Source organism: Cadophora gregata, assembly GCF_030347475.1.
Source record: "Cadophora gregata isolate MNR1 chromosome Unknown scaffold_1, whole genome shotgun sequence".
Classification (NCBI taxonomy): Eukaryota; Fungi; Ascomycota; class Leotiomycetes; order Helotiales; family Ploettnerulaceae; genus Cadophora; species Cadophora gregata.
The window spans coordinates 354960-378106 of record NW_026695924.1 but is presented as its reverse complement, the minus strand read 5'-3'; the positions used below and the strand labels follow the sequence as shown (position 1 = coordinate 378106).

At 47.9% G+C, this 23147-nt stretch overlaps 9 protein-coding genes across 11 annotated transcripts; 5 read left to right on the top strand and 4 right to left on the bottom strand.

Moving 5' to 3' along the window:
• Positions 1-75: 75 nt before the first annotated feature.
• ONS95_000101 (uncharacterized protein) lies at positions 76-2886 on the bottom strand (the record flags this gene model as incomplete). The annotated part of the gene is made up of 4 exons (XM_058493241.1): positions 76-1102; positions 1155-2199; positions 2255-2529; positions 2782-2886. 4 exons carry the CDS (start codon positions 2884-2886, stop codon positions 641-643), a joined length of 1887 nt encoding a protein of 628 aa, XP_058363441.1. The 3' UTR covers positions 76-640.
• A 345-nt stretch (positions 2887-3231) lies between these two features.
• Positions 3232-5804, top strand: ONS95_000100 (uncharacterized protein). Of its 2 annotated transcripts, XM_058493239.1 has the most exons (3): positions 3232-4742; positions 4789-5426; positions 5489-5804. In XM_058493239.1, the coding sequence occupies exons 1-3, from the start codon at positions 3321-3323 to the stop codon at positions 5676-5678; spliced, it is 2250 nt and encodes a 749-aa protein (XP_058363439.1). In that variant the 5' UTR covers positions 3232-3320; the 3' UTR covers positions 5679-5804. The 2 variants fall into 2 exon arrangements, with proteins under 2 accessions (XP_058363439.1, XP_058363440.1); XM_058493240.1 differs by having other exon boundaries at positions 4789-5804.
• Positions 5805-6509: 705 nt separating this feature from the next.
• Positions 6510-7433, top strand: ONS95_000099 (uncharacterized protein; the record flags this gene model as incomplete). The annotated part of the gene is made up of 1 exon (XM_058493238.1): positions 6510-7433. The coding sequence occupies one exon, from the start codon at positions 6510-6512 to the stop codon at positions 7431-7433; it is 924 nt and encodes a 307-aa protein (XP_058363438.1).
• Positions 7434-7691: 258 nt separating this feature from the next.
• On the bottom strand, positions 7692-13019 carry GUP1 (glycerol transporter). 2 transcript variants are annotated; one of them, XM_058493235.1, is made up of 6 exons: positions 12542-12995; positions 12425-12492; positions 11784-12374; positions 10874-11735; positions 8048-10804; positions 7692-7770 (listed from the first exon to the last, which is right to left on the bottom strand). In XM_058493235.1, exons 1-5 carry the CDS (start codon positions 12828-12830, stop codon positions 10698-10700), a joined length of 1917 nt encoding a protein of 638 aa, XP_058363435.1. In that variant the 5' UTR covers positions 12831-12995; the 3' UTR covers positions 7692-7770; positions 8048-10697. The 2 variants fall into 2 exon arrangements, with proteins under 2 accessions (XP_058363435.1, XP_058363436.1); XM_058493236.1 differs by lacking the exon at positions 7692-7770 and having other exon boundaries at positions 7954-11735; positions 12542-13019.
• On the top strand, positions 8546-9914 carry ONS95_000098 (uncharacterized protein; the record flags this gene model as incomplete). The annotated part of the gene is made up of 2 exons (XM_058493237.1): positions 8546-8778; positions 8822-9914. 2 exons carry the CDS (start codon positions 8546-8548, stop codon positions 9912-9914), a joined length of 1326 nt encoding a protein of 441 aa, XP_058363437.1.
• A 44-nt stretch (positions 13020-13063) lies between the features above and the next one.
• On the top strand, positions 13064-14346 carry ONS95_000096 (uncharacterized protein; the record flags this gene model as incomplete). Its single annotated transcript, XM_058493234.1, has 1 exon — positions 13064-14346. Exon 1 carries the CDS (start codon positions 13660-13662, stop codon positions 14344-14346), a length of 687 nt encoding a protein of 228 aa, XP_058363434.1. The 5' UTR covers positions 13064-13659.
• Positions 14347-14457: 111 nt separating this feature from the next.
• ONS95_000095 (uncharacterized protein) lies at positions 14458-15477 on the bottom strand (the record flags this gene model as incomplete). Its single annotated transcript, XM_058493233.1, has 3 exons — positions 14458-14780; positions 14832-15044; positions 15093-15477. The coding sequence occupies 3 exons, from the start codon at positions 15475-15477 to the stop codon at positions 14458-14460; spliced, it is 921 nt and encodes a 306-aa protein (XP_058363433.1).
• Positions 15423-18646, top strand: ONS95_000094 (uncharacterized protein). Its single transcript, XM_058493232.1, has 9 exons — positions 15423-15478; positions 15544-16565; positions 16614-16784; positions 16839-16943; positions 17012-17167; positions 17218-17330; positions 17382-17497; positions 17545-17881; positions 17943-18646. Exons 2-9 carry the CDS (start codon positions 16339-16341, stop codon positions 18368-18370), a joined length of 1653 nt encoding a protein of 550 aa, XP_058363432.1. The 5' UTR covers positions 15423-15478; positions 15544-16338; the 3' UTR covers positions 18371-18646.
• Positions 18647-21143: 2497 nt separating this feature from the next.
• ONS95_000093 (uncharacterized protein) lies at positions 21144-23019 on the bottom strand (the record flags this gene model as incomplete). Its single annotated transcript, XM_058493231.1, has 7 exons — positions 21144-21300; positions 21389-21552; positions 21614-21698; positions 21746-21771; positions 21821-22144; positions 22213-22751; positions 22809-23019. 7 exons carry the CDS (start codon positions 23017-23019, stop codon positions 21144-21146), a joined length of 1506 nt encoding a protein of 501 aa, XP_058363431.1.
• Between the last annotated feature and the right edge of the window lie 128 nt (positions 23020-23147).

Below are 23147 nucleotides of genomic sequence, written 5' to 3'. Positions count from 1 at the left end.
GTCAGGGGTTCGAATGTCTACCTCCATCCGTCGAGATCTGTTTCTTCACGATTACAACTTCCTTTTTCGTGAGGATGAGACCGAGCAATTCTATCTACGCCCGGAGATTCTCCGGACCTAGAGCTCGTATATGAGATTTACATATCTGTTGAGTGCTGGAAGCTGTGGAATTCGAGCCTGACGTGGCCGTAAGCATATTTTGGACCGCTATCAATGTCACTGTACAGTCTTCAATGACCGGAGACATTGCAGGCGACCTAGAGATACAGAGAAAAGAAAACAATCACGACTCTCACACTTAATCTCGGCTCATTTGTAAGTTTTGTATTCATGTCTGTGCTTTTTGTCGTGTCGCAAGGAAGTTTCACTGCTCGGAATATGCTGGCTATCTATTCATACAATGCTATTCTCGCCCATAAAATGCAGCATATCGGTTGAATAGCTCGAAGTAAGCTTCCTCACTGAACCTGAAAAGATGAGCTCTGACCCGAGTTCGGAAGCGAAAGCTTCGATATGGAAATCCAGCGCTGTTAAGATCCCACCCTGCCGTGCTGCTGGACAGTGCTTTAACGCTTGCACGAACCAATGCTCTCATCCTCGCCGTCAAAGATACCACCATCATCATTCTTTAACGATCTTCTCAAGCGTAATCATACACAACTAAGCCGTCATTGGACTCGGAGCCATCCTTCACCTGCAATTCCTCAAAATATTCCGGCATCACAGTAGTGGGCAAGCCTGACTGAATGAGGTCTGGGTGACGGCAGAAGAACTCAATGGAATGGATTTCTCTGTGGTCCAATCTTCGAAGTTTAAGTTCGCCGTCAATATCTCCATGTATCGGGGTCGGGACGGGAGGGCGCAGGTGAGATGGGGTCATTACTTGCCAAGAAAATAAGCCAATCTGGATGTGTTGCAGAGACGTGCAAAGCATTGCCATCATCTGAGCATAACGATGGGCGATATCTTCTTGAGTCTGGATAGACGGCCACATTGATGTGTTGGGGGCAGGAAATTGTTGATACCAATAACCCTCTCGCTTTTTTTGAAGGCTCAGTTGAGTCAGACAAGTCAGTTTGGGCAGTAGAGCAATGAAGTGAATCTGGGGATGTTAGTGAAACCCCCGAGTTTGGCCCATGGCATTGAACACTTACGTATTCGCTATCAAAGTCAAAGTTGATAGCAAGAGTGGCAAGTCTGGAGCCACGGTCGTGAAGGCGGTGTAAGATGAATTTCTGCTCTTTCTTCTCAAGCCTTCCTCCCCACAGCAGTTCTTCCTCTTCATCCTGGTCTTCCAATTCTCCCACAGTAGTCTCTTGAGGCAGGGTTTCGTATGGACTGTCGAAGTCGATCGAGTTGTCACGATTTGGATTTCTGGAAACAAACTTTTCGCGAGTCCAGAGCGATTTCAGATTCGGCAGGCTGAAGAGGTTGAATTCTTGAATAGCAGGATCGTTCATACAGTAGGCACCAGAAACCGAGAGTTCCTCAACTGATTGGCCTGCGCCGGTCAGATAAGCTGTGACTCGGTGGTCGATTTTGGTTACGCCAAGCTGCCGGAGAGAACAATCATCCAATAGTTCCCAAGGTGGTTGCAGCATTACTTTGAATCTGTCGGGGTCCGATACATCCGCAGCATCTAGAAGAACGTATCCATTGTACATCTCCAGACTCTTTAAAGTGCGTAGATCCAGAAGCTTTGTGAGGTAGTTCCCAACAGTGGACGAACTGGGTTCTGTGAAAAACATCGAGTAACCAAGTCGCAGGGTATGAACTTTTAAAGGCAGTGTTCCGACTTGCGCTCCGTACAGTAGGCACAGAGACTCGAGCAGATCTACATCATCCAGGATGAGTAATTCATCGGATCCTATTCCGTTTTGATCTCCATAGGTGGTCTTGGTCGCTCTGCCGAGCCCTAATTTCTTGAGACAGGGGCATTCTGCCAAAGTATTGGCGATATCCTTGAGTATGGCTTTGCAATCTCCATAAAAGTTGTACAACTCAAGGGATGTGAGGTTCTTAAACCCTTGAAGTGTTGTCGAGCAGTTTTCAAGGCCATCTACTGTTTCTGTACAATTTGCAGCACAGAACTGGATAGCAACATTTCGCAGGCTCTTCCTGGACTTAAGGCAATCCAGCAAATCGGGGTTTCGAAGGAGAAGGATGCAATCATGTAATTCGAAACTACTATCTGTCCATCTAAGTTTGTGTATCAGCAACACGACACGTCCAGAATCTCCTTTAAGCCACGTACTGTAGTAATTGAAGTTTTGGCATCTGTTGCAGAATGTGCACAAGTGGCTCAGCAGCTTTGTCAATTTCCTCAGCAAAAGTATCGTCAATTGAAACAGAGTCTACTTGGATGCAAAGTGTTTTGGTATGACATAGAGTCTGCCGCAACTCAAGGTTCTCCAGTTGAGATATTGACTTCAGTTCGAGGTGGTAAATATCAAAGGCGACTGGTGTGAATATGTCTCTGAATGTGCGACATGTTAATCGGAGGGCCTTGAACGCGACGTCGCTTTGGATCTAGGAAACAAGGTCAGTAGCAGTCCATTAAACCAATGAAGGTAGCGATTTTCCGCCTGCAGAGGTTTGGAACATGCTGGAGGCGCGTTCTTGATGCGACTTTTCACAAGATCGTGTGGCAAGCATCGCGAGGCCCTTCAAAGCGACTCTTGGAGCTTTCACTTTCTCTCTCGGTGATCATCTTCAGAGGTACATAGTACACCCGCAGTCGCTATAACTGCTACGTAAGGTTTGAAAGATGAATGAACTTACCTCTTCTCCAACCAATGTCCAAATCTCGGGAGGCAGACCAGAGACGTGCGTGCTTCGGTCATAACCCCCTTGAGGGTCGTTTGTTGAGGTGTCAGTTGACGGCATTCTTGGTGTTGTTGCTACTTGCAAAACTTGATTTGCAGACACTCGAGAAAATGGTGTGGGAGATGAAAACAGACTGAACAAAGATCGTCAATATTGATACTCGCGGCCGCTAGTGCAAGCGAAACGCGTTCGACCTAGCTCTTAGCAGAATAGCCATGAAAAGAATGTCTTTTTCATCTCGATTACATTCACTGCTGTTAATCTGGTATATTCTTTGAATATATATACAGAGATGTATTGATTAAACATCTCCCAATAGCTGCACTTAATGTATACTTCGTAGGCAAAGTAAGCTATACCTAGGTGCTGCAGTGACCCGCAGCACAAGCGAGCAAGGGCGTGCAACGTTCTTGCATGAGCCAACGTTCTTATCCTTGGACTAACAAACATCCTTCACTATATTCTTGCGCGCTCTTCACTCAAAATTTATATTGATGCGTGTAGATATACGACTAGGATCCTTTACAAGTCCCAGACATTTCAGGGCTATCAAAGTACGGCTGTACCCCACTTCCAGACCCCGCTTTAAGATGCCACTCCATCAATTTCAAGAGCCTCCTCAGCTCCCAGTAGTCTTCAATCAGACTCCTACAGGTCTGATAGATCTCACTCAGACTACCATTGCAATCTCACGAGCAACACTCGACGCCCTGGTCAGAATCCCACCTTCCGAAGCCACGTTTGCAAATTTCGTGCTTCCGTGGATTCACGACCGCAACAATCGCATGAAGACCAGCTCTCTCACAGCTCTCTTCAAATCTGTTTCTCCATCCCAAGAGCTGAGAGATGCATCTATTGAGTGCGTTAAGATGTGGTCTGAGTTCGGCCAGGAGATCGTGGCGAGGCCCGAGATCTATGTCCTGTTTCAGGCGGTGAAGGAGAAGGGCGAGGTGCTAGATCAGGAGGAGCAGTATTATCTCGATAGGAAAATATCACAACTGGTGAGGAGTGGTGCTGCACTTCAGGAAGGGCCGATCAAGGAGAGGTTCCAGATTGTTACGAAGAGAATTGATGACATTGAGTCGGAGGGGGGCAAACGGATTCGCCAAGAGAGTGGTGGGATTTGGTTCACCGCTGAAGAGCTGGGGGGGTTCCCTCGCGATGCTCTTGAGACTTTGAAGAAAGGAGAAGGAGAGAATGAAGGGAAGTACAAGGTTACGTTTGGGACTGTTGATCTGGACCTGGCTTCCAAAAACTGTGTTTGCTCGGACACAAGGAAGCGGATGTTCTTCGGCAATGAGAGCAAATGTCCTGACAATGTGCCGTTGTTTCAGGAGATGATCGAACTGAGAGCAGAGCATGCTGAACTGCTTGGATACAAATATCATGCTGATTTGGTGATCCAAGATCGGTTGATGACGATGGAAGGAGTGGCAGATTTGTTGGTTGATCTGCAGCAAAAGACAGCCCCTGCTTCAGAATCGAGCAGGGACAAGTTACGAAAGCTCAAGAGGGAGCACCTAATTTCACAAGAGATCGCAGAAATCGATATAGATGACCGCTTGTATCTATGGGACCAGCTTTTCTACATGAGATTGATGGAGGAACAAGAGAGCAGTCTAGACCAAAACAAAATCGCAGAGTTCTTTCCTCTCCAAGAAACCATTGATGGACTGTTAACGAACTTCGAGACTCTATTTGGAGTTGTGTTCAACGAGATTTCGGAAGATTCACGGAGGATACTTATGGAGAAACAAGGACAGGATGCATCTGCCATAACCTGGCATGAAGATGTCGCGGCATATGCGGTCTGGAATGAAGAAGCACTCGGAGGCGATTTCTTGGGATATCTGTACCTTGACGTTTTAAAGCGGCAAGGAAAGAGAGACCATGCTTGCTGCATTACCTTCCAACCAGTAGGTTCCAGTTGAACTTGATTGGAGTTGCACTGACATGCTACAGGGATTCGACACCATTGACGGAGGGCAACAATACCCCAGCGCTGTCCTCGTGATGTCCATTCAACGACCAACTCCAACCAAGCCTACACTAGTCAGACACCGCAACGTCGTAACCATGTTCCATGAACTGGGCCATGGAATCCATTGCTTGGTTGGCAGAACCCGATATGGTGAAACCTATGGCACCAAGACCTCTCGAGATTTTGTCGAGATCCCCAGTCGCATGCTCGAGAATTTCTGCTGGGATCCCATCATCCTCCAGAACTTGTCCAAACACTACGCATATCTCTCTCCGGAATACATGGCATCCTGGAAAGCCGAAAATCCCAAGTTGTCGGAACCACCTGAGAAAGCACCACTTGAGCACTTAGAAAAGCTTGGTGCAAGTCGCAAAGTGACACTCGCGCCTCTGACGCAGAGACAAATCGCATTCGCTAAGTTTGACATGGCGATCCACTCTATCTCGAACGAAGAAGCGAAAGCTATGAACCCAGGCGAAACGTATAATCGCATTCGCAAAGAATGCACTGGTCTTCTCGGCCCTGAGATCGAAAGTGGTGGCTTTGGATGGGGCTGTGGACATAGCAGATTTTCGCACATGTTTGGAGGGTATGATGCTGGGTACTACACTTATGTCATGTGAGTTTTCCTTCTATCCTGTAGCTAATCTAAGTGAGAGACGGTGAATTGATCAAGTGCAGAGCATCTGTGTATTCGAGCGACTTGTACCAGACACGATTTGCGAAAGACCCACTGAATGGAGAGGAAGGTCGCAGATACAGAAAGTTGGTCCTGGGTAGAGGAGGAAGTCGTCCTGAGATGGAATGCTTGGAGGAATATCTTGGCCGAAAACCGAATGGGGACGTTTTTGCGAAAGCTATTGGAGCATAAGTTGGGGTGGTGTGCCTCGCTTAGGAGATGACCCGATGCCGGACTTAGTAAACATGCCCTTTTTAGCACATCTAAATCCACACGGTTACCTTGTAGCCCGGTCTAATCCCTAGATTAAGACTCTCGTGAGAATAGGAAATTTGTGACCTCCCGCTGTCTAAGTCATGTAAATAATCTACCGTAATTGTAGGGGAGCAAATCTTTGACAAGGTAAATTTTGGGTACGACCGAAATCATTGTCCATAAACATGGTACGTATTTGGAGACGGACCGAACCGTTTAATTGTGGAACCTTAGATTGCATTTATCTGTAGCAACAACTCATATTACACCCATAAGACAAAGAGAAGCCAGAGTTTCTATTTCAGATTTGTGTTTGAAGTGTTTTCCGGCCAAGCGAATATTACACTGCAGTAAGGCTCAACGCAACATCTCTTTCAAGTCGACTATCCCAAATAGAGACTGAAAGGGAAATGATAGAAGTGATAACCGTCGACTATATTTAAGTTCAAAGAATCAAAGAAGTCGAAATGAGATAAATGTTATTCATCACATACGGAGGCGAATAGTACGATCACATCGGGTCTTTGTAATTCTGATCGTGTAACCATGGTGTTTGGGATATATAAAAACCCAACTCTCATCGATTTGATCCTCTCTGTTCCTCATCACAAACAAACAGTTTCCTCTGACTGCAAATCCTCCGATTTGAAAATCCACTGAAAAAGCTGCACAAGCATTCAGTGTTCACAAGTAGGTCAAAATAAGTTAAACATTGATTATCCGACGCCGGCATAATACACCAAGCGAACGAGCGAAAGCACCTCCAAAATGCATCCGAGAGGTAGCAAAAGCAGTTCCACCAGCAAAAGTGGCGGGCATGACAGGAGTAGAGACAAGAAAGAGAAGAAGGACAGTGGTAATAGGGGTAGCGAGCCGAGCGGCAGCGGCAAGGACCACAAGAAGCTTCCGCTGCCTCTGCTACAGAATAGCACAAAATCTTCGGCATCTATAGGCGAAACGAGGGACATAGACGCTCCTCACCATGACAAGGGAGAGTATTCAAAGCAGCAAATATCTAGCATTGATTATATGAGAAAGCATGTTGTCAACGAAGGAGAGAGAGAAGACAAAGGCAAAGGAGTCGACAGACAGAGTTACCCTACAGCAAGTTCCTCGCGTCCAGGAAGCACTGGAAGCTTTTCGAATGCAGCTTCCATGGAAAGAAGACCGAGAACCGAGCAGCAAAAACAAGTTGAAGGCTCAGAGTCAAATCCGTATGGTGCTGGATACGCCACACATTTTCAAGGAGCGCAGTATCACATAGAGGCAGCCAAGGAATTTCAAAAAGAACAGGATGACAAAAGGACAGTGGTTATATGGGCAGGGGATATAAAAGAAGACCGTTGGCAATTTTCCGGTACCTACCCTACTTCTGGTTCTTCTTCATCAGCAGTTGGTAGCTTTTCAGCAGCTATTAATGTGTTCGAGGACCGGCTCGATCCACCTCCGAAAATGTCCAAAAATAAAGACAGGAACGCTTCTAAAGTTGAGGAGGAAGCTAAACAGCAAGCTGAGCTGGATAAAGCTAACAGACTTTCGTCTAAGCATGCTTCTAAGGAGGAGAAGTCCACGAAGGACAAGGCGGGGACGAAAAAGACCAAGCCTAAGAGGAGTGGTGGTGGTGGTGGTAGTAAGAAGCCGAGGAGGGAGTTTAAGGAGGAGACCGGTGAAGGATCTGGTAGCAGGCGTTGAGATGTTGCTGATGATTGCCGAGTGCTACAGCTCACTCGCTGAAACATTTCGATATTTTTTTCTGTTTTGGGAAAGGCTCTATTTATCCAGGCTCCTCTGGCTTGCATCGGCGATCGAGAGGTGTTGGTTTATGCTTTGGGCCGTTGGCTTTCACTCCTCGAAACAGGCGTTGGTTTTTGCGTTATTTTAGAAAATTCGTTGGGTTTGGGTATCATCTGAAACAGGCGTTGAGCTGGGAAGGGCTGCTATTGTTCATGTCTTGGGAATTTTTCCGTACTCCAGGATGTGGTTGTTTATTCTTTGCGCCTTTCGAAAAAACGACATTCGCTTAATTCTTCTTTCCTGGGCGGTCAATAATTAATAGGATTTCATTCGATATTCTCCGCTGTCTCGAATGTATGAGGCAAAGCTATGACGTTTAAACATCGACCAAGATGAGGCACAAATTACGAGTAGTGGTAACAGATGAAAATAAAGAACGGAGAATGTTTGATGACACGTGATTGCTACATTTTTGGTGGTGACAAGGCAAGCAAGCATCTTTGGAAGAAGACAACATGCATAATCTGACGATTTTATTGTAGTAAGAGTCTAGTATAACAAAGATGACTTACCTAGTGTGCTGATAATTGAAAACCCGAATTCCTTACCCACTGGGTCAAGGAAAGCACATGCCAAGTAGACAAGGCTCCAAGATCCGTACTTTCCTTCGCCCAATGTTGACAACGGGAAACAAAAGAATGTTCCTTCATCAGAACCGATAAAGTGGAAAGAATAATCCCAGCCTCATCAAACTTGCCATAGGTCTTACCCACCTTTGAAAGGCAAGTGTAATCCACCCCCTGAGCCATCTTCAATTCTTCATCTCCTAGCGTCGCCCTTCTCCTTGTGTCATCCTCCCGCAGCAACTCACCCCAAGCATAAGAACAACCCATATCCCCAGCCCAATTTTCCACCCTCTCGCACATTTCACACATCAAAGCACGCACTCTCGCACGCAAAATCACACCCAAACAGCCAGCCTTCCTCGCACAAAACCTCACCGCTCCAAAAGCCACATCCTCGCTAGCACGCCTCACTTTCTGTACAACCTTCGACCGCCAATCAACATCATGGAATCGAACTTCAACTTCCAGGGCTACTTCCAGGGCGACGACCAAGGCGACTTGCAGGTCGGATTTCAGGGCGACTTCCAAGGACTCGAACAAGACATTTGGGGTGGTACTGCTGCCTCGATGCAGCCCATGGTCCCTGACGACAATATCGATTGGTCGCAGTGGATGGACATGGACGCCATGGATGCAGGAGAAGGCATGGGGATCATGAATGATTGGGCGGGTGAGAGGTGAGTTAAAAAAAAGACGCGCTAATTCTTGGGCAAAATGCAGAAACAGCGAAGGCGACACTGGTTTCAATTCCGAAGACACCATCCAATGCCATGTTTTAATCACGGCCAATGCTTCCGATCTTTCACTGCCATTGTCGAGCCAAGTTGGACAGCACACTATCAATCACTCCGTTTCTAGCCTGGAACGTCTGAATCAGCTCAGTGCCTTGGAACAGGTGGAGCCTGAGTCAATGAGCAATGTTTGGACCCGCGAGTTCACTGGCTCCCAACCCCTTGCACCTTCTGCGGTAACATCTTCAGCAAACATTGTTCCCTCACCACTCAAAGCTAGGGTGCGATGTTCACGGCCGGAATGCAAGCGCACTTTTCGACGAAAGTACGAGCTCCAGCGCCACGAGAAAAGTGTTCATAATCGCAGCGCTGCCTTTTCCTGCCATGTGTATGGATGCAATAGGATCGCTAAGCCACTTCCTCGAAAGGATCATTTCCAACTGCACATGAGAAAGCATCACAATGCAAACCTTTTCGTATGTATCTTCGATACTTGCCGCTTTGGTCCGTTGACCCAGCAAGAGCTTCTGGACCACCTCAATACGGAGCATAGCCAAAACGGATGCTGCACAGCAGCTGAGGAAGCTTCGCTGGCTCACTTTCAGTGGAGACAAACACCGCTTAGTGACGGATTACATCATTTTGAGAGCAGCAGTAATTGCCTTCTTGCCTTTCTGGGCTGCGAACACAGTGTAGTCGAAAGAGAGTTTGGCTTTTGTCAAAACGGCTTCCTTTGTTACGAGGATCTAAGACACATGAAATCTCACGAGTTCATCGATCGATCGAAAGGATACGAAGCTATCGAAAAGTTCTTGGATGTTCGGACTTGGTTTTATGGCCTTGCAACATGCCCCATCTGTCAATTGCAGTTCCATAATTCACACTTCGACCCGGCCTTTTTTCCCCATCTACGACAGCATTCCAAGGAAGAACGCATATCCAAAGCCACTGACCTGGCTGAAATCTTCAGACCATGTCTATCCAAGAAGGCTGAGTGGAACGACTGTGCCTCGGATGAATTTGGTGCCATGATAACAGCAGACCTTGAAGAAGCCGGGATGATATCCTCGGCTGAGGATTGAAGGAGCAATTGAACGAATGTACTCGTCAGATGGTGGGTTCAATGGCACGATTTTGGCCAATATCCGAGGCGCGCCATCATACTTCTCCTTGCAAGCAGACGTTCTCTTGGGGGAAAATGTTTTCGTTCATTGTTTGCGCGCTCTCTCGTTTCCATTTCGTCAACTTGACAATCATGTAATTTCCTAAGTAATTTCCTAACGAGTAATATTGGCAGGTTGTTCTTGGATTTAGCTTTCACTTTGCTTTTTCAGTTTTGCTTGCGTCTTGGTTTTGCTTGAACATGGATTTTCGTTGGAGAATGCTTGCTGTCTTTCTTGGGAGTTTGCCTTCATTTCTTCCACTCCATTCCGTTTCTCCTTCAACCTCCTGCCAGTGTGTTGACTTTCTGCTTGATGGATTATCACGAATTAACGAGACGAACCATAGAAAATAGGGAATTGTGGAGGCGCTTGCCCCCCGCCAAAAAAAAATCAACAGTCGTGTACTATGATGCTTGTGATTGCGCTGAAGTTTGCCATGTGATACTTAGAACTAATGAGACTTGAAGAGACTGTGGATACTTCCACGGGAACTTTGGAAGTGCATGGATGTCTTGAGCTTTGAGTAAATGCCATGGTACGATTTCTCACACGAAGAATGACGCCCGCCCCGTGACAACGAAGCGATCATCTCAAATCACGGTGATCCTGAAGAGGACCAATTTTTTTTGGCTCAGATCAGCCGAGTTCCATCGACAGCTTCATTATGTTTATGCTTGCTCTTACACACATTCTCTTCAAATCTTAGCACTTCAGGAAAATGCCTTTTCGCATCTCGCTCTCTCGGACTTCAAACATGACCTGGATGCCTACAAAGAGGACCGAGGAGGCAAAGAGGAGGAATGCAACGCCTGTGAGATGTTAGCCGGTGCTCATCATGTAATCAAGAAAGTGGAAAAGGTATGGACGAATAAACATACCAGAAGCATCCTTAAAAATGCCCGAAATAATACTCTTCAAGCCCTCCACCCCAACCGCAAACCCCACCAAATTAGCCATCATCATCATCAGCAAATTCCCCACCGTCCCGACCCCACACAGCACCCTATAGGCCGTAAGATTATCCTCCCACCTCTTCCTCGGGAACAATATCCCCGCAATAACTTCCGGCATCATGAAGAACACCACCAGCCAGCCCCACACCAACAAGTTCAGACTGATATCGTGCCACAGCGCAACGAATGTGAAGACTAATACATAGTTGACTACGGACATGATTGTGGATTTCAAATCTTTTGAGGAGACGCCACCCATGGGTACGTATATGTAGCGCACGATCCAGCGGTTGTAGCTCCTGTGCCAGCCGCGCCAGAAGGCGACGGTGGAGGGGTTGTCGGATAGGCAGCGGAGCATGTTCTCTGGGGGGTCGATGCCGTCCATTAGCGACCAGAGGCGGAAGAACCGCCATGGGAGGAGGAGTTTGAGCCAGAGGACGTGGAGGTTGAAATATGAAAGTAGGGAGAGCTGAGCGGGCGTGTAGTCTGACCAGACGGGGTTGCCTTTGGAAATGGCGACGCAGTAGTCGTAGTGTAGTAGGACTTCCATGGCCAGGAGGCAGAGAAGGAAACGGATGCCGTATTTGATTGTTCGGGCGGTTTCGATGCTTGCTGGTGGGTATTTGAGCTGGGAGATGAAGTCGTTGAATGTTATGATTGGGCCGGTGAGGTAGAGAGGGGCATAGATGGCATAGGCGACGTAGTTCCGGAAGGAGAAGTCCTTGGCGTTGGCGGGGGTTCTGATGCGGTCTCGTTCGGGGAGATTGGCGGGGTCGAGTTGTTTCTTCTTATGAGTATTAGCAGTGTTTAACAGTCGGAGACTTGGGATACAAACCTCAATTGGACTTCCACCTCTTCGGTCTTGGCTCCAATAGTAATCAAGGTTGAAACTAATCAATCGTAAGACCGTCAGGTTGAACAGAATCTCCCATCTTGGAATGATCCCACTGTGGTTATCAAGCCACACTCCCCAGTTGTTGAGAGAATTCCCCTGTCCTGTCGCATCCAGAGGCGAGAAATATGCTGCCATGCCCGAGAATTTGTATCCGTCTGACAACTCGTTCGCAAAGAGAATGCCAATATTAAAGATCCAGGTTGCAGCTGGAACATATTTTCTGGGCAGGCCGGTAGCAAGAGAATAATTGGCGTACAGAATAGCCATGACTTTCAAGCCTGAGAATCCATGTATGGCCGCCAGAAAAAGAATTGCAAATCCGAAATCGAACGACGCTCGTTGCTCTTTGCGAGCCTCTCCGTCTGCGACCGACATATATGAAGGAGCACCATTTGGTCTGGGAGAGCCGCTTCGCGCTGGTAGTGGCCGGACAGCATTGTATACTTTTCGGAGGAGAGGGTGGAATGCCAGGAGTATGGCAAGATATGGTACATTTTTGCGAAACGAGTAATATTGGGCGTCAGAAATATCCTGTACAGCATTAGCATGGCACAACTTCCTTCCACAGAGCTCCAACATACGATTTTTCGCCCAGGAATCCAGCCTTTGCTTAAATACGGCTCGAACTTGTGGTAATTAGGGTGAGATGCTGCAATAAGTCAGATTCCGCCTATTGGGAGAGGCTTGATTGTACGTACGCCGAGACACATCGAATGCCACCCAGAACATATACGGTACAACTGTTAGAAATACAAAATAGTAGAAGTAGAATTCTGGGGTGTTCCATTTCGAGGGTTGGGCAATAGGTCTGCCGCTATGATCTGTCCTCACTCCTACTCCAGGCACAGAGTCATCTCGTTTTATTTTCGAAGACGGATCCGACCGTGCATCTACGACAGTCTGGTACGGTGTGGCGGAGGAGCTCGTGAATCGAGTATCGATCGTATCTAGAGCATAAATGCTCCTCATGTAGGAGAAGAGGCTCATCGCGGGGACATCTAGTCTGTTGAAGCTGGGAAAGTGGACGTAGGAAATTCCCTGGATTATTCGTAGATGGACCTGAATTCGAAGAGAAGGTAAGGAGCGTGGGGGAGACTGGCAGGCCGAATCTCCTAAGTGTAAGCTGTCGTGATGCTTCGTGTTCGAGTACGAGGTCCAAATATCATTGTTCTCTAGAGATTCCCCCTGACATTTCCTTAGCGTGTCCCTGCTTAAAATAGCTTGGCGTTTCCGAGCCACCAGCCGAGGCTTATTTGGACTTCATGACTCGAATCCATACTCCACAACAGAGGTAACAAGGAAAAGCTCGACAACACGCCGCACAATATACGAGCCTCATACAATTTAGTTTCATGTATTCTTTTTTCCCGTGGTCAGCTTCAAGAGTGTCTAATACGTCATATTAAATCTTGGCTCGCCCCTTTTCCATACCAGTCGGTCCTGCATTTGACTGGGAGAGATTCCCCGTCGAGGGGGCTGTTCACAAGTTTGTGAACCCAGGACAGACCAATTCAAGTTGCCTCATTCTCTATCTTGTAGCTTCTGAGCCTCTCAGTTACGTTGTTCAGTGTATGGCTTGGCGTGTTAATCTCAGGTCTCTTGGCCCATGAGGAGGTTTTATCTCAAGACCTTCAGGGACAGGTCATTTCCAGGTGCTTATTCGCTTAGATCAGTAAAATTTTCTTGTTTACTTGCACTTCTCACTAGTTTGATCATTTGTATTCTCACTACCATAGCACGTGCATCAGGCTGCGTGCTAGCCCTCCTTAGCTTAATCGTTTGTCGTCATTGATACCTCCTCATTTAGACCTCCTCAATGTCCCATGACAGACAGCTTCATTCTATATCCTGCCATTGCTCTACGATGCTTCAACTCATCAGCGCAACTCCTTCTCCCTACGCGAGAAAAGTCCGCATCGTCCTCGCTGAGAAGGGCATCCCCTTCGAGCTCTTAACCGAGGTACCATGGGACAGCACAACCAAGACTCCGCTCTACAACCCACTTGAGAAACTCCCAGTTCTCATCCTCGAGGATGGTTCAGCGGTATATGAATCTCATTACATCTTGGAATACATTGAAGCCAAGTTCCCAAACACGACGCCGATGCTCTCACAAGACACTGATGAGAAGCTGTTTGCCAAGAAAGTCGAGGTCGTGGTTGATGGGATGTGTGATGCCCTCGTGTTGTTATTCTTCGAGAAGCAACGTGCTCAAGGCAGTCAGAGTGAGGAGTGGAAGGCTCGTCAACTGAGAAAGGTCGATGGTGGATTCAGAGCTCTCGCCGAGTGGATCGGGAAGAAGCAGTACATCATTGGTGACAAGTTCGGTCATGCAGATGTCGCTGTTGGAAGTGTCTGTGGCTATATTGATGTCCGGCTCAGCGATTACCCATGGAGGAAGAATTTCCCAGACCTGGCAAAGTACATTGATGGATTGAATGAGAGGCAGTCGTTCAAGGACACAGTGCCAGTTGCGCAGAAGATTACGGATAAAATTGTCTGATATTATCTTTTATCATGTGTCTCAACAGGAAGAATTAGAGTTATCTATTTATTTTTGTCATGAAATCATTCATCGTTTCTGATCCCCCTCCCCATCTTCTCATTATTCCCATCACGCGCAGTGTACAACTCCGTCGGCATGGGTGTGGCACTCGGCAGCGGCACTGCTTACAGTGCTAGCTGGAGGAGCTTCAGCTGTGCTTGCGGCTGGTGTCTCTGAAGTTGCAGGTACACTCTCGACAGATGATGTTGCTGAGGCTGCTGGAGCTTCACTTGCAGATGTAGCTGACGACGCAGGAACACTGCCAGCACAACCTTGTCCAGGAACCGCGATATCATAGGCGTACACCTCAACTGCAAAATGGCGGAGTGTTGCACTGTTTCGAACAGCCTCCTCGGGGTGGTCGATCGCCAGTTGGAGGATCTCTTCTTGAGCTGTGGATCTGGTCAGTATGTTACTTTTGACAGTAAATTGGGGAAGCTTACTATCGGCGTAGTGATCAACAACACCTTCGGCAATCTTCGAAGTATGGTAAAGGCGGTGCAACAAGTCTGCTCCAAAGTAGAGGGAATCCTTATGCTCTGCCACAGTATATCCATGTCCGCACATTGCCTCCAACGACCATCTTGCTTCGAAGGACAGTGGGCAAATGACAGTCTGGTCTGGCGAGATCTCTCCTCTCCAATGTCCGGCCCATCCTGTGAAAGTCAGCATTTTGATCAGGCAACCATGAGCAATTTGCATACCGTCTTGCCAGCACTTGTGGTCAATATCATCGCAACGGAATACGATTCCGCTCTTGTCTCCACTGATGAGCTTATCGAACCATCCAGCAGGCTCAGCAGTGGTACTGGAGTTTCCGAAATACTTGACGTAGGTCTCTGATGAGTTACCGAAGCGCATAATGTGGTCCTTTGCATGTTGGGCCAAAGTGGTGCTCTCGTTCAAGGCACGCTGTAGTTGGGCTCGCTCGGTGGCATTGCAAGAAACATGGATGGTGTAGTCGGGCGATGCTCCCTCGTTCCATGTCCAAGCTGTGTCTCTCTTCTCGACACTCTGCTCAGAAGTAAAGGTGGGAATGGCAGTAGTCAATGAAAGACCACTGAGAAGGAGGACTTGAGTAAACAACATGGTGAGAGATTCGTTCTTGCGGCTTCAAAGTCAATGGAGAATGAACTGGCTGATGACGAGGATGAGGATCAACCCACGGGTACCAGCGAGCCTTATATATTCGTTGTGAGATACACCGAGAAAGACCCCTCTGGTTCAGTACCTGAACGATCATCCACTTCCCAGCCTTCTCAGTCGGTGCTTCCGTGACATAGTACAAAGTATCCACTTACAACATTGCAGCCAAGCAGCCAGAAAAGAATCTGTCAGATCATTCAGCAATATCTACAACCTTGATGGCATCTTTTTCTCGGAGATCTATCCCAGAATCAAGGTATTGGTAAAAGATAGTTCCTTCTGTACGTCTTCCAAAAGCTTGGAGCGCTGCATCACAGAAAAGTCTTCAAGAAATTGGTCGACAAGCCGGCAGCCAAGACAAAGCTAGAATCTATCGAAGGTGGGATACCACCCTCTCAGCAGCTGTCATCGTCTCGATCGTCTCCAAAGATTTCCTTTCTGTGCTTCCCACACGTTACTTCCCCGAGGAAGGTTGATGCCATCGGACAAGGGAGCTGGCATGCCGACACCTTGATGGCTACTCAAGCATTTGAATTGTCTCGGCGCTTGGCGCTTGGCGGACAATTGCCTCTTCTTCAACTCCACTAGAGCAGGGAACGGCCGAAGGTGTCGCTTGGCAGCCAATTGAATTACGATCTGTGATGTTTTGGTGGAGGGTTCATCTATCAGGGTTGTGGGCGGGCGAGTTGAAAAGCTCAGCGGTCAAAAAACCCGCTCGCTTGGCGAGCATATGCCCAGAGAACGTGGATGTGAGATTTACGCCGGGAGGGGCCAATGATGGGATGGGATTAGTTCCTTTTGCTTATGATCTCTTTCGTGCAGGATGTGGGTTTGTTTGCTCGGGGGTATAAGGTATCCGAGGTTGCTGTCGACCAAGCCACCACCGCCATCATCCTTCATCGCATTTTGACGCAGCCAAACTTCACGATCATGACTTTACGAAATATCTTTGTATTTGCTGGATTGGCCACGTGCGCGGTGGCACAGACTACTTTCACTTTGTCAGGTTGTCATAGCCATGATGGACAGGAGTAAGTTAATTCGCTGGCTCGCGTGGTCGTTTCTAATGACGATCATAGATACTGTTACCTCCCGAACGGATCTGAAGTACCCTTCACACGAACGGGAACAACAGCTACTGCCACTACTGCGCCTGTGACTACAGCGCCAGCCTCTGCAGATGCGAGCCAAACGTCTGTTGCAATTCCAGCATCAGTAACAGCATGCCATACTCACGATGGTGGCGCACAGTAAGTTTACTGTAAATATCAACCAGATCGAGCGCAATACTCACCCTAATCCAGGTACTGTCAAGCGAGTGGAACTGAATATGAGGTCCTCGAGACTCCAGCCATTACTCCCCTCCCAGAATCGTACAGCGACTGTCACGGCCATGGAGGTGGCTCAATGTAGGTACTCCCAAAATCACTCGCTGAGGTGTTTAGCTTGAAAGTCTCGCGATGCTGACCGATTCAAGATACTGTATAGCATCAGATGGATCAGAAGTCTCCATCGCCCTCGAGGGCTCAGAACATACAGATGAGGCTGGCCACGGGGAGGGAGATCACGACCATGACGCTGAGGCTGAGGGCGAGACTTCGAAAGGGAATTGCCACTTTCACGGAACCGTTGAGTAAGTCCTATTCCTCTCACTTCTGATATCTCCAGCTTATGTATTTTCAGGCACTGTACTGGAGGATCCTCCTCTCCAGCTACCTGCGAACGTGTCGATCGAGATTACAATACAGGACTGAGAATTGGGCTTATCTTTGTTATTCTTGTAACAAGCGGTTTCGGTATGTCCTCGGTAGTCGCGTAGGTAGAATGGTCTTGCTGATTGATAGTAGCTGTCTTTGCGCCGATGATCATCGAACGATTCAGTAAAATGACACTCAACAGCATTCTATTCACCATCCTCAAGCAATTCGGCACTGGCATCATCATCTCGACAGCATTTGTTCATGTAAATGGCCATTCCCTGATCCTGATACGTCCACTAATAAACCAAAGCTCCTCTCCCATGCTGAAATGCAATTCGCGAACGAATGTCTCGGACCTCTCATGTACGAAGGGACCACCACAGCCATTGCAATGGCAGGAGTGATGCTTTCTTTCCTTGTTGAATACATCGGTAATCGACTTGTGGCAAGAAGAAACGCAGGTGCTATCACTCCTGTAGATTCGGAGCAGTTATCCGAGACCTCTCCGAAAGGAAGCACACATGCCGCTCCCATCGCTCCAGATACATATATCGCCGCGCTTGGACATGCACACTCCAACAACATGCATCCAGACAGCCATTTCAGCGTTGCAGTCATGGAGTCAGGCATTGTGTTCCACTCTATCCGTATGCACCCTGTCTCTTTCCATTTCATCCCACCCAGTCGTACCTCTCTAACAAAATCCAGTAATCGGCATAACCCTCAACGTAACACCCAACTCCTACTACACCACCCTCTTCATCGTCATCCTCTTCCACCAAATGTTCGAAGGCCTCGCACTCGGAACCCGAATCGCCGCCCTCAAATCCTCAACATCGTTCCTAACCAAGGTCCTCATGGCGGGTATTTTCACGCTCATCACTCCCATCGGGATGGCCATCGGTGTAGGCGTCTTGCAGCACTTCAATGGCAATGATCCTGCGACGATCGTGGCGATTGGTACGTTGGATGCGTTGAGTGCGGGTATTCTGTTATGGGTTGGGCTGGTGGAGATGTTGGCGCATGATTGGATGGGGGGTGATATGGCGAGGGCGGGGTGGGTGAAGGCGCTTGTTGGGGGGGTCAGTCTTGTTGCTGGGTTGATACTTATGAGTGTTTTGGGCAAGTGGGCGTGAGCAGCTTAATCTTGGATATTTTGACGCAAGATATCGATTATGTCCTGGGGTCGCGATCGAACATGGCCAATGGGTGCTCTACAAATTTAGTTTGAAGGCAAAGCTACAGCTACAAGCTGCATCCATTCTTGAAATGCCGTTGAAAGCTAACCTTGAGGTTCCATACTTGATAAAGAAGGACGGCCACTCAATACCATTGTCTTCCCAGCGCCCCGACCTTCCACAAGCAGAAAATGAAAGCCGTGTCAAACAAAGAAACACAGTTCCAATACTTCCAAAAATCGAGTTAATCCCGTCCCTGTGATATCCACATTAATACATATTTCAAATCTCCTCCAACAATATACTTCCTTTTTCCGGTAAGTTCGTCTCATATTCATTCCGAGAATCCCTTCCTCCTCATCATCTTCAGCATCATCAATGTTCTTTCTGAAGTATACGACATATGTATACGTAAATGCTACTACTAGTGCAGCAAGAATATGCGACATGTTCCCTGGTCTGTACGTATATCTACTACTTTTAAGAGTGGCATCGAAGATGAGATGCAGAACTTCGAGGATAATTTGGGATATTTCGAGTTGAATGAACGTCTTCTGCTTCTGCGCTAATGTCCATAGTCTTCGGGATTTGGTGAAGAGCATCTTCGATTTTGAGAGATTGGAGAGCAGCGAAGATGGAAAAATAGGTAGGAGTGTCGCGATTCAAGGTGCTGCTGATTGTGCCTCGATGCTTTGAGAAGAACCGCCAGCAGTATGCAACTACCTCTACCCACAACCCCGCTCACTTAAGACAAGCCACTCCCGATAGTCTTCCAATTCAGGACAAGAAATTAAGTTGGGAGCAGATCGCTTACTCTGCCCGACTTCAACAACAGTCAGCAGTCACCAGTGCAGCGGCCTCGGATGCCTGTTCTATACACAACCAGGAAAAGAATAAGCCCAAAGGGCTGAGCATTGCCTCTCCCCTGGCAATTCAAGGTACGTATTTTACATGAAAAAATAGTGTGGCTCTTGATTCCATGTCTAACTCGCGCAGATAACAGGCAGAAGGCCCCCCATCCCACAATATGGAAGGACTTCTGGCTTCTAAACCCAATGACCGTTCTCTTCAGGTATTTTCCGCCGGTACGTACTCTCCCAATACCATCGATCGGGTTCAAGCTTGTTTCATGTACTGATTCTCAAAGAGATCATTGGCGCATAGTTAAGCATCCGACTTTCCCTTCCGGAGAGTAAGATTTCAACAGCTCCGCTCAAGCTGTCGTCATCCCCTGGCCAGATGAGAATACCTCCATCAACTTCTCAATACCTCCAAGGACTTTCCACGCGTTCAGTCAGCTTGCAACTGAGCTCAATCTTCTAATCTGGGAGGCTGCTCGTCTGGAACCCCGTGTTGTGGAGGTTTGCTTGTAGGTCAGTCAATATTCGGCTTTACTGTCCTTCACAAGAGCGCCTCTCAACACTTCAATGATATATTGCAATCGAAAATGGTTGCCCGGCTATGACTTTCAGCAGAAACACAAGCCCTCTGAATACATACTTACAGCCAGAACTACAAGGCTCCAACGCCAAACAAATCTCGTTGCAGCTTGGAAGGTCTTCAACCCATTACCCCCGAAACGAATTGATGTTGAGCGCTCAATCCTACTCATGGATCTCGATACTACCCATGGATTGAACCTCTATAGAACCACACTTTTCGATACCACCTCACGCTTCGACATCAGCGGTGTCCACCACTTCGCCATTTCCTTCGGAGACCTCACGCGAAACACATATCACACGGACTCTGACCTCCTCACCCGCATCATGCAAATGGCTCGCTACATCAAGACCAATTGCCCCCTCCTCCAAAGAAATCCTCAACATAGTCATCGAAACCCTCAGCCCCAGCCCCAGCCAAGCTCGCACTCACTCTATAACACGCCTAGTCGCATTTAGCCAACATCTCGAAGACGTAATATATCAGAAGAAACCACGCTATCTCGGATTCTGGCTCCCTGGTGTGAGAATCCAGATCGGACTGTCAGCCACAACCGGGAAAATTGCCGCCTACAAGCACATTTTCCAGACTGAAATTGCGAGTAATCCCTTGAATCCCGGATTGGAAAATATTGAACTCAAGTTCTCTACCTCGCTCGCCAGACGGGGTTCACGCGCGGTGTCTCCACTTGTGGCGCGCAGCATACTGAGAAGATATTCCTCGCTCCGAGCGAGGAAAACTCCATGCCATGTAACGACGTCACGTGTCCCATTCGGAGACCTGTATCTGTAGGAGAGAACTTCACGCTAGAGTTATTGGGAACTTTGATTAGATGCAACGAGGATGGTAGCTTGATGTATCTCAGTATCTGTCCGAGCAGGAGTCATAGATGGGGCCTGGGAGGGGTATTGCTGCTTGGTCGTTGTGATCCGAGGAGGGTTCTTGGTTCAGACGAACCTGAAAATTTATGGCACATCCAAGGGATTATGAGGATGAAGCAGATTGGGTTGATCTAAATGGACTTGATGATTCGTAAGAATCTTCGAGCGTGGTAACTTGCGAAAGTAACAAAAGCAATGGATTTTCTTCTAGGCATAAATTTCTTTTTTGAAGCAGTCACGTCTGGGACATACTTTCCTGTGCATCAACTTATGCCAGATGAAGACCCAGTTTTCTCTTTGTTTAATGCCGCCTGTCCTTTGTTTACTCGCTTAACCAGCCCCCACCACTAGCTCCGTCACCCGAAACCACCCCGCCAAACCCTACTCTCCTGACACTGCACCCCACCCTAAACCGTAACACGAAACTTCTTTGCATCAATAGGAGGATATGCGGCGAAATAAACCTGGTACACCAAGTCTTCCTCAGACATAGGCATTGCTTTCAGGTTTTGATGCCGACGAAGCAGTGTCCCTAGCGTGACATATATCTCACAATATGCAAGTCTAAGTCGCCAGTCAGTATTGATACTTTAAAATCATTCCATCTCATTGAGTCGTGAATAAGATGCAGAGTGAAAATGGAAAGGCTCACGGCATCCCAATGCACTGTCTCTGTCCTTTAGAGAAGGGCACCAGATATTTGTCGAGTCTCCTCGCGGCCCCGGGCTCGGTCCATCGTTCAGGATCGAAGGTATCTGGGTTGGGGAAGTGCTCAGGGTTACGATGCATCATATATGCGCTCATTCCGACGATGGTCTGTTGTTGTGTTAGATGCTTGCTGAAGCTGTGATATGTGAGAGGTGGTGGTGTGACTTACACATGGTGGGATATCGAAGCCGTGGAATGAAACACCAGGTTCGTTTACCACTCTGGGAAGTCTACCGATGACACCATATGATAGTCTAGAGAATTTAGCTGCTGAAAGTACCAGCAGGGCAAATGAGCAAACCTAAGTCCTTCTTTGATCACGGCAGTCTACCCAGGTTAGCATCCACCAGAAACGTACATGAGCTCCAGTCCTCACCAAATAGGGAAGTTTCTCCAGTGTGATAAAGTCCAACGTCACAGTCGGGTCAGGAAACGCCTCATTAAGCTCCGCAGTCAGTTTGGCGTAAATAGCTGGGTTTCTGACGACTCCATGCATGGCGACGGTCATTGCATTTCCAGTAGTGTCGGAAGCAGCGCCCAATATCACAAACCCTTCATCTGTCAGGTTATCAACAGAAGGTACGACATGGCCTTCCGTCGCATTCGGATCGAGAAGTTGATGAAAGATCGTCGTCCGAGATTCATCCTTGACTCCCGCTTCCATGGCCTTTTTAATCACAACAATGTTATCACGGCATTCCTTTCAAAGTCAGTACCTCTACAAGGCCAGAAAGGCCACTAGAAATGAGCAAAGAAATGAACTCTTACACTTTGTAACTGCATAGTAGTCCCCAAATTCGAGCTCACTCTCCTCGCCAACCACTCCGGAATCCCCAACGCAACAGGCTGCAAAAACGGCCACTGCTGAAAAAACCAAATCGCCGGCCCCAGCTTTCTCATCATCTCAAAGAAACCCCTCCCCAAATCCTCCCTCTCCAACAAATCATACGACTTCCCAAACCCATAATCCGTAATCGTATCCACAGAGATAGCTCGAAGTCCATAATGCAGATCGACCTCCTCTCCCGTCGACGCAGCATCACGGAGTCGCTGATCGAGCTTTGCGACTTTGGATTGAACGACGTCTTCGAGATCGAGGACCCGTTTCCGGGAGAAGAGCGGGTTGAGTGCTGCGCGGCGGGTGCGGTGGAGTGAGTTGCTGGGGGTGCTGAAGGCGGCTGTTTCGCAGCCGAAGGCGGCGTAGAAGGTGGGTTCTTTGGTATATTTTGATCCGGCGCGGTAGATTTTCTCGTGGTTTTCTGGGTCGCTGAGGTGGATTTCGTAGGGGGCTATGCGGATGATAGGTCCTAGGATACAGTCAGATAATTCTTCTAAGGATCTCAGAGGAGTTGTGATCTAAGTACCATATTTCTCGTGAAGCTTCTCGACTTGAAGATAGAACCTGCTGCCGCCTGTAGCGTTGTAATAAAATATATATGAGCGCGTGATGGAGGCAAGCTTGGGTCCGGGAATCTTTGATAAAGGATGAAAGAAGAGTCTTCCCAATATGACGGCACACAGATATACAACGAGTGCTGGCAAAGCCAGGAAATAAACATTCGATTCCAGGTCCATGGTGCTGGGACTGGACCTTGCTCAGGTTGGAAATCTAACAAAGTGTAAGGCGAGAGGCAGCGAGGTGCAGAAGCTGTTCAAGTAAGGCAATGTGACATGCTGTTATCAGTACTCGGGTTCGACTGGCT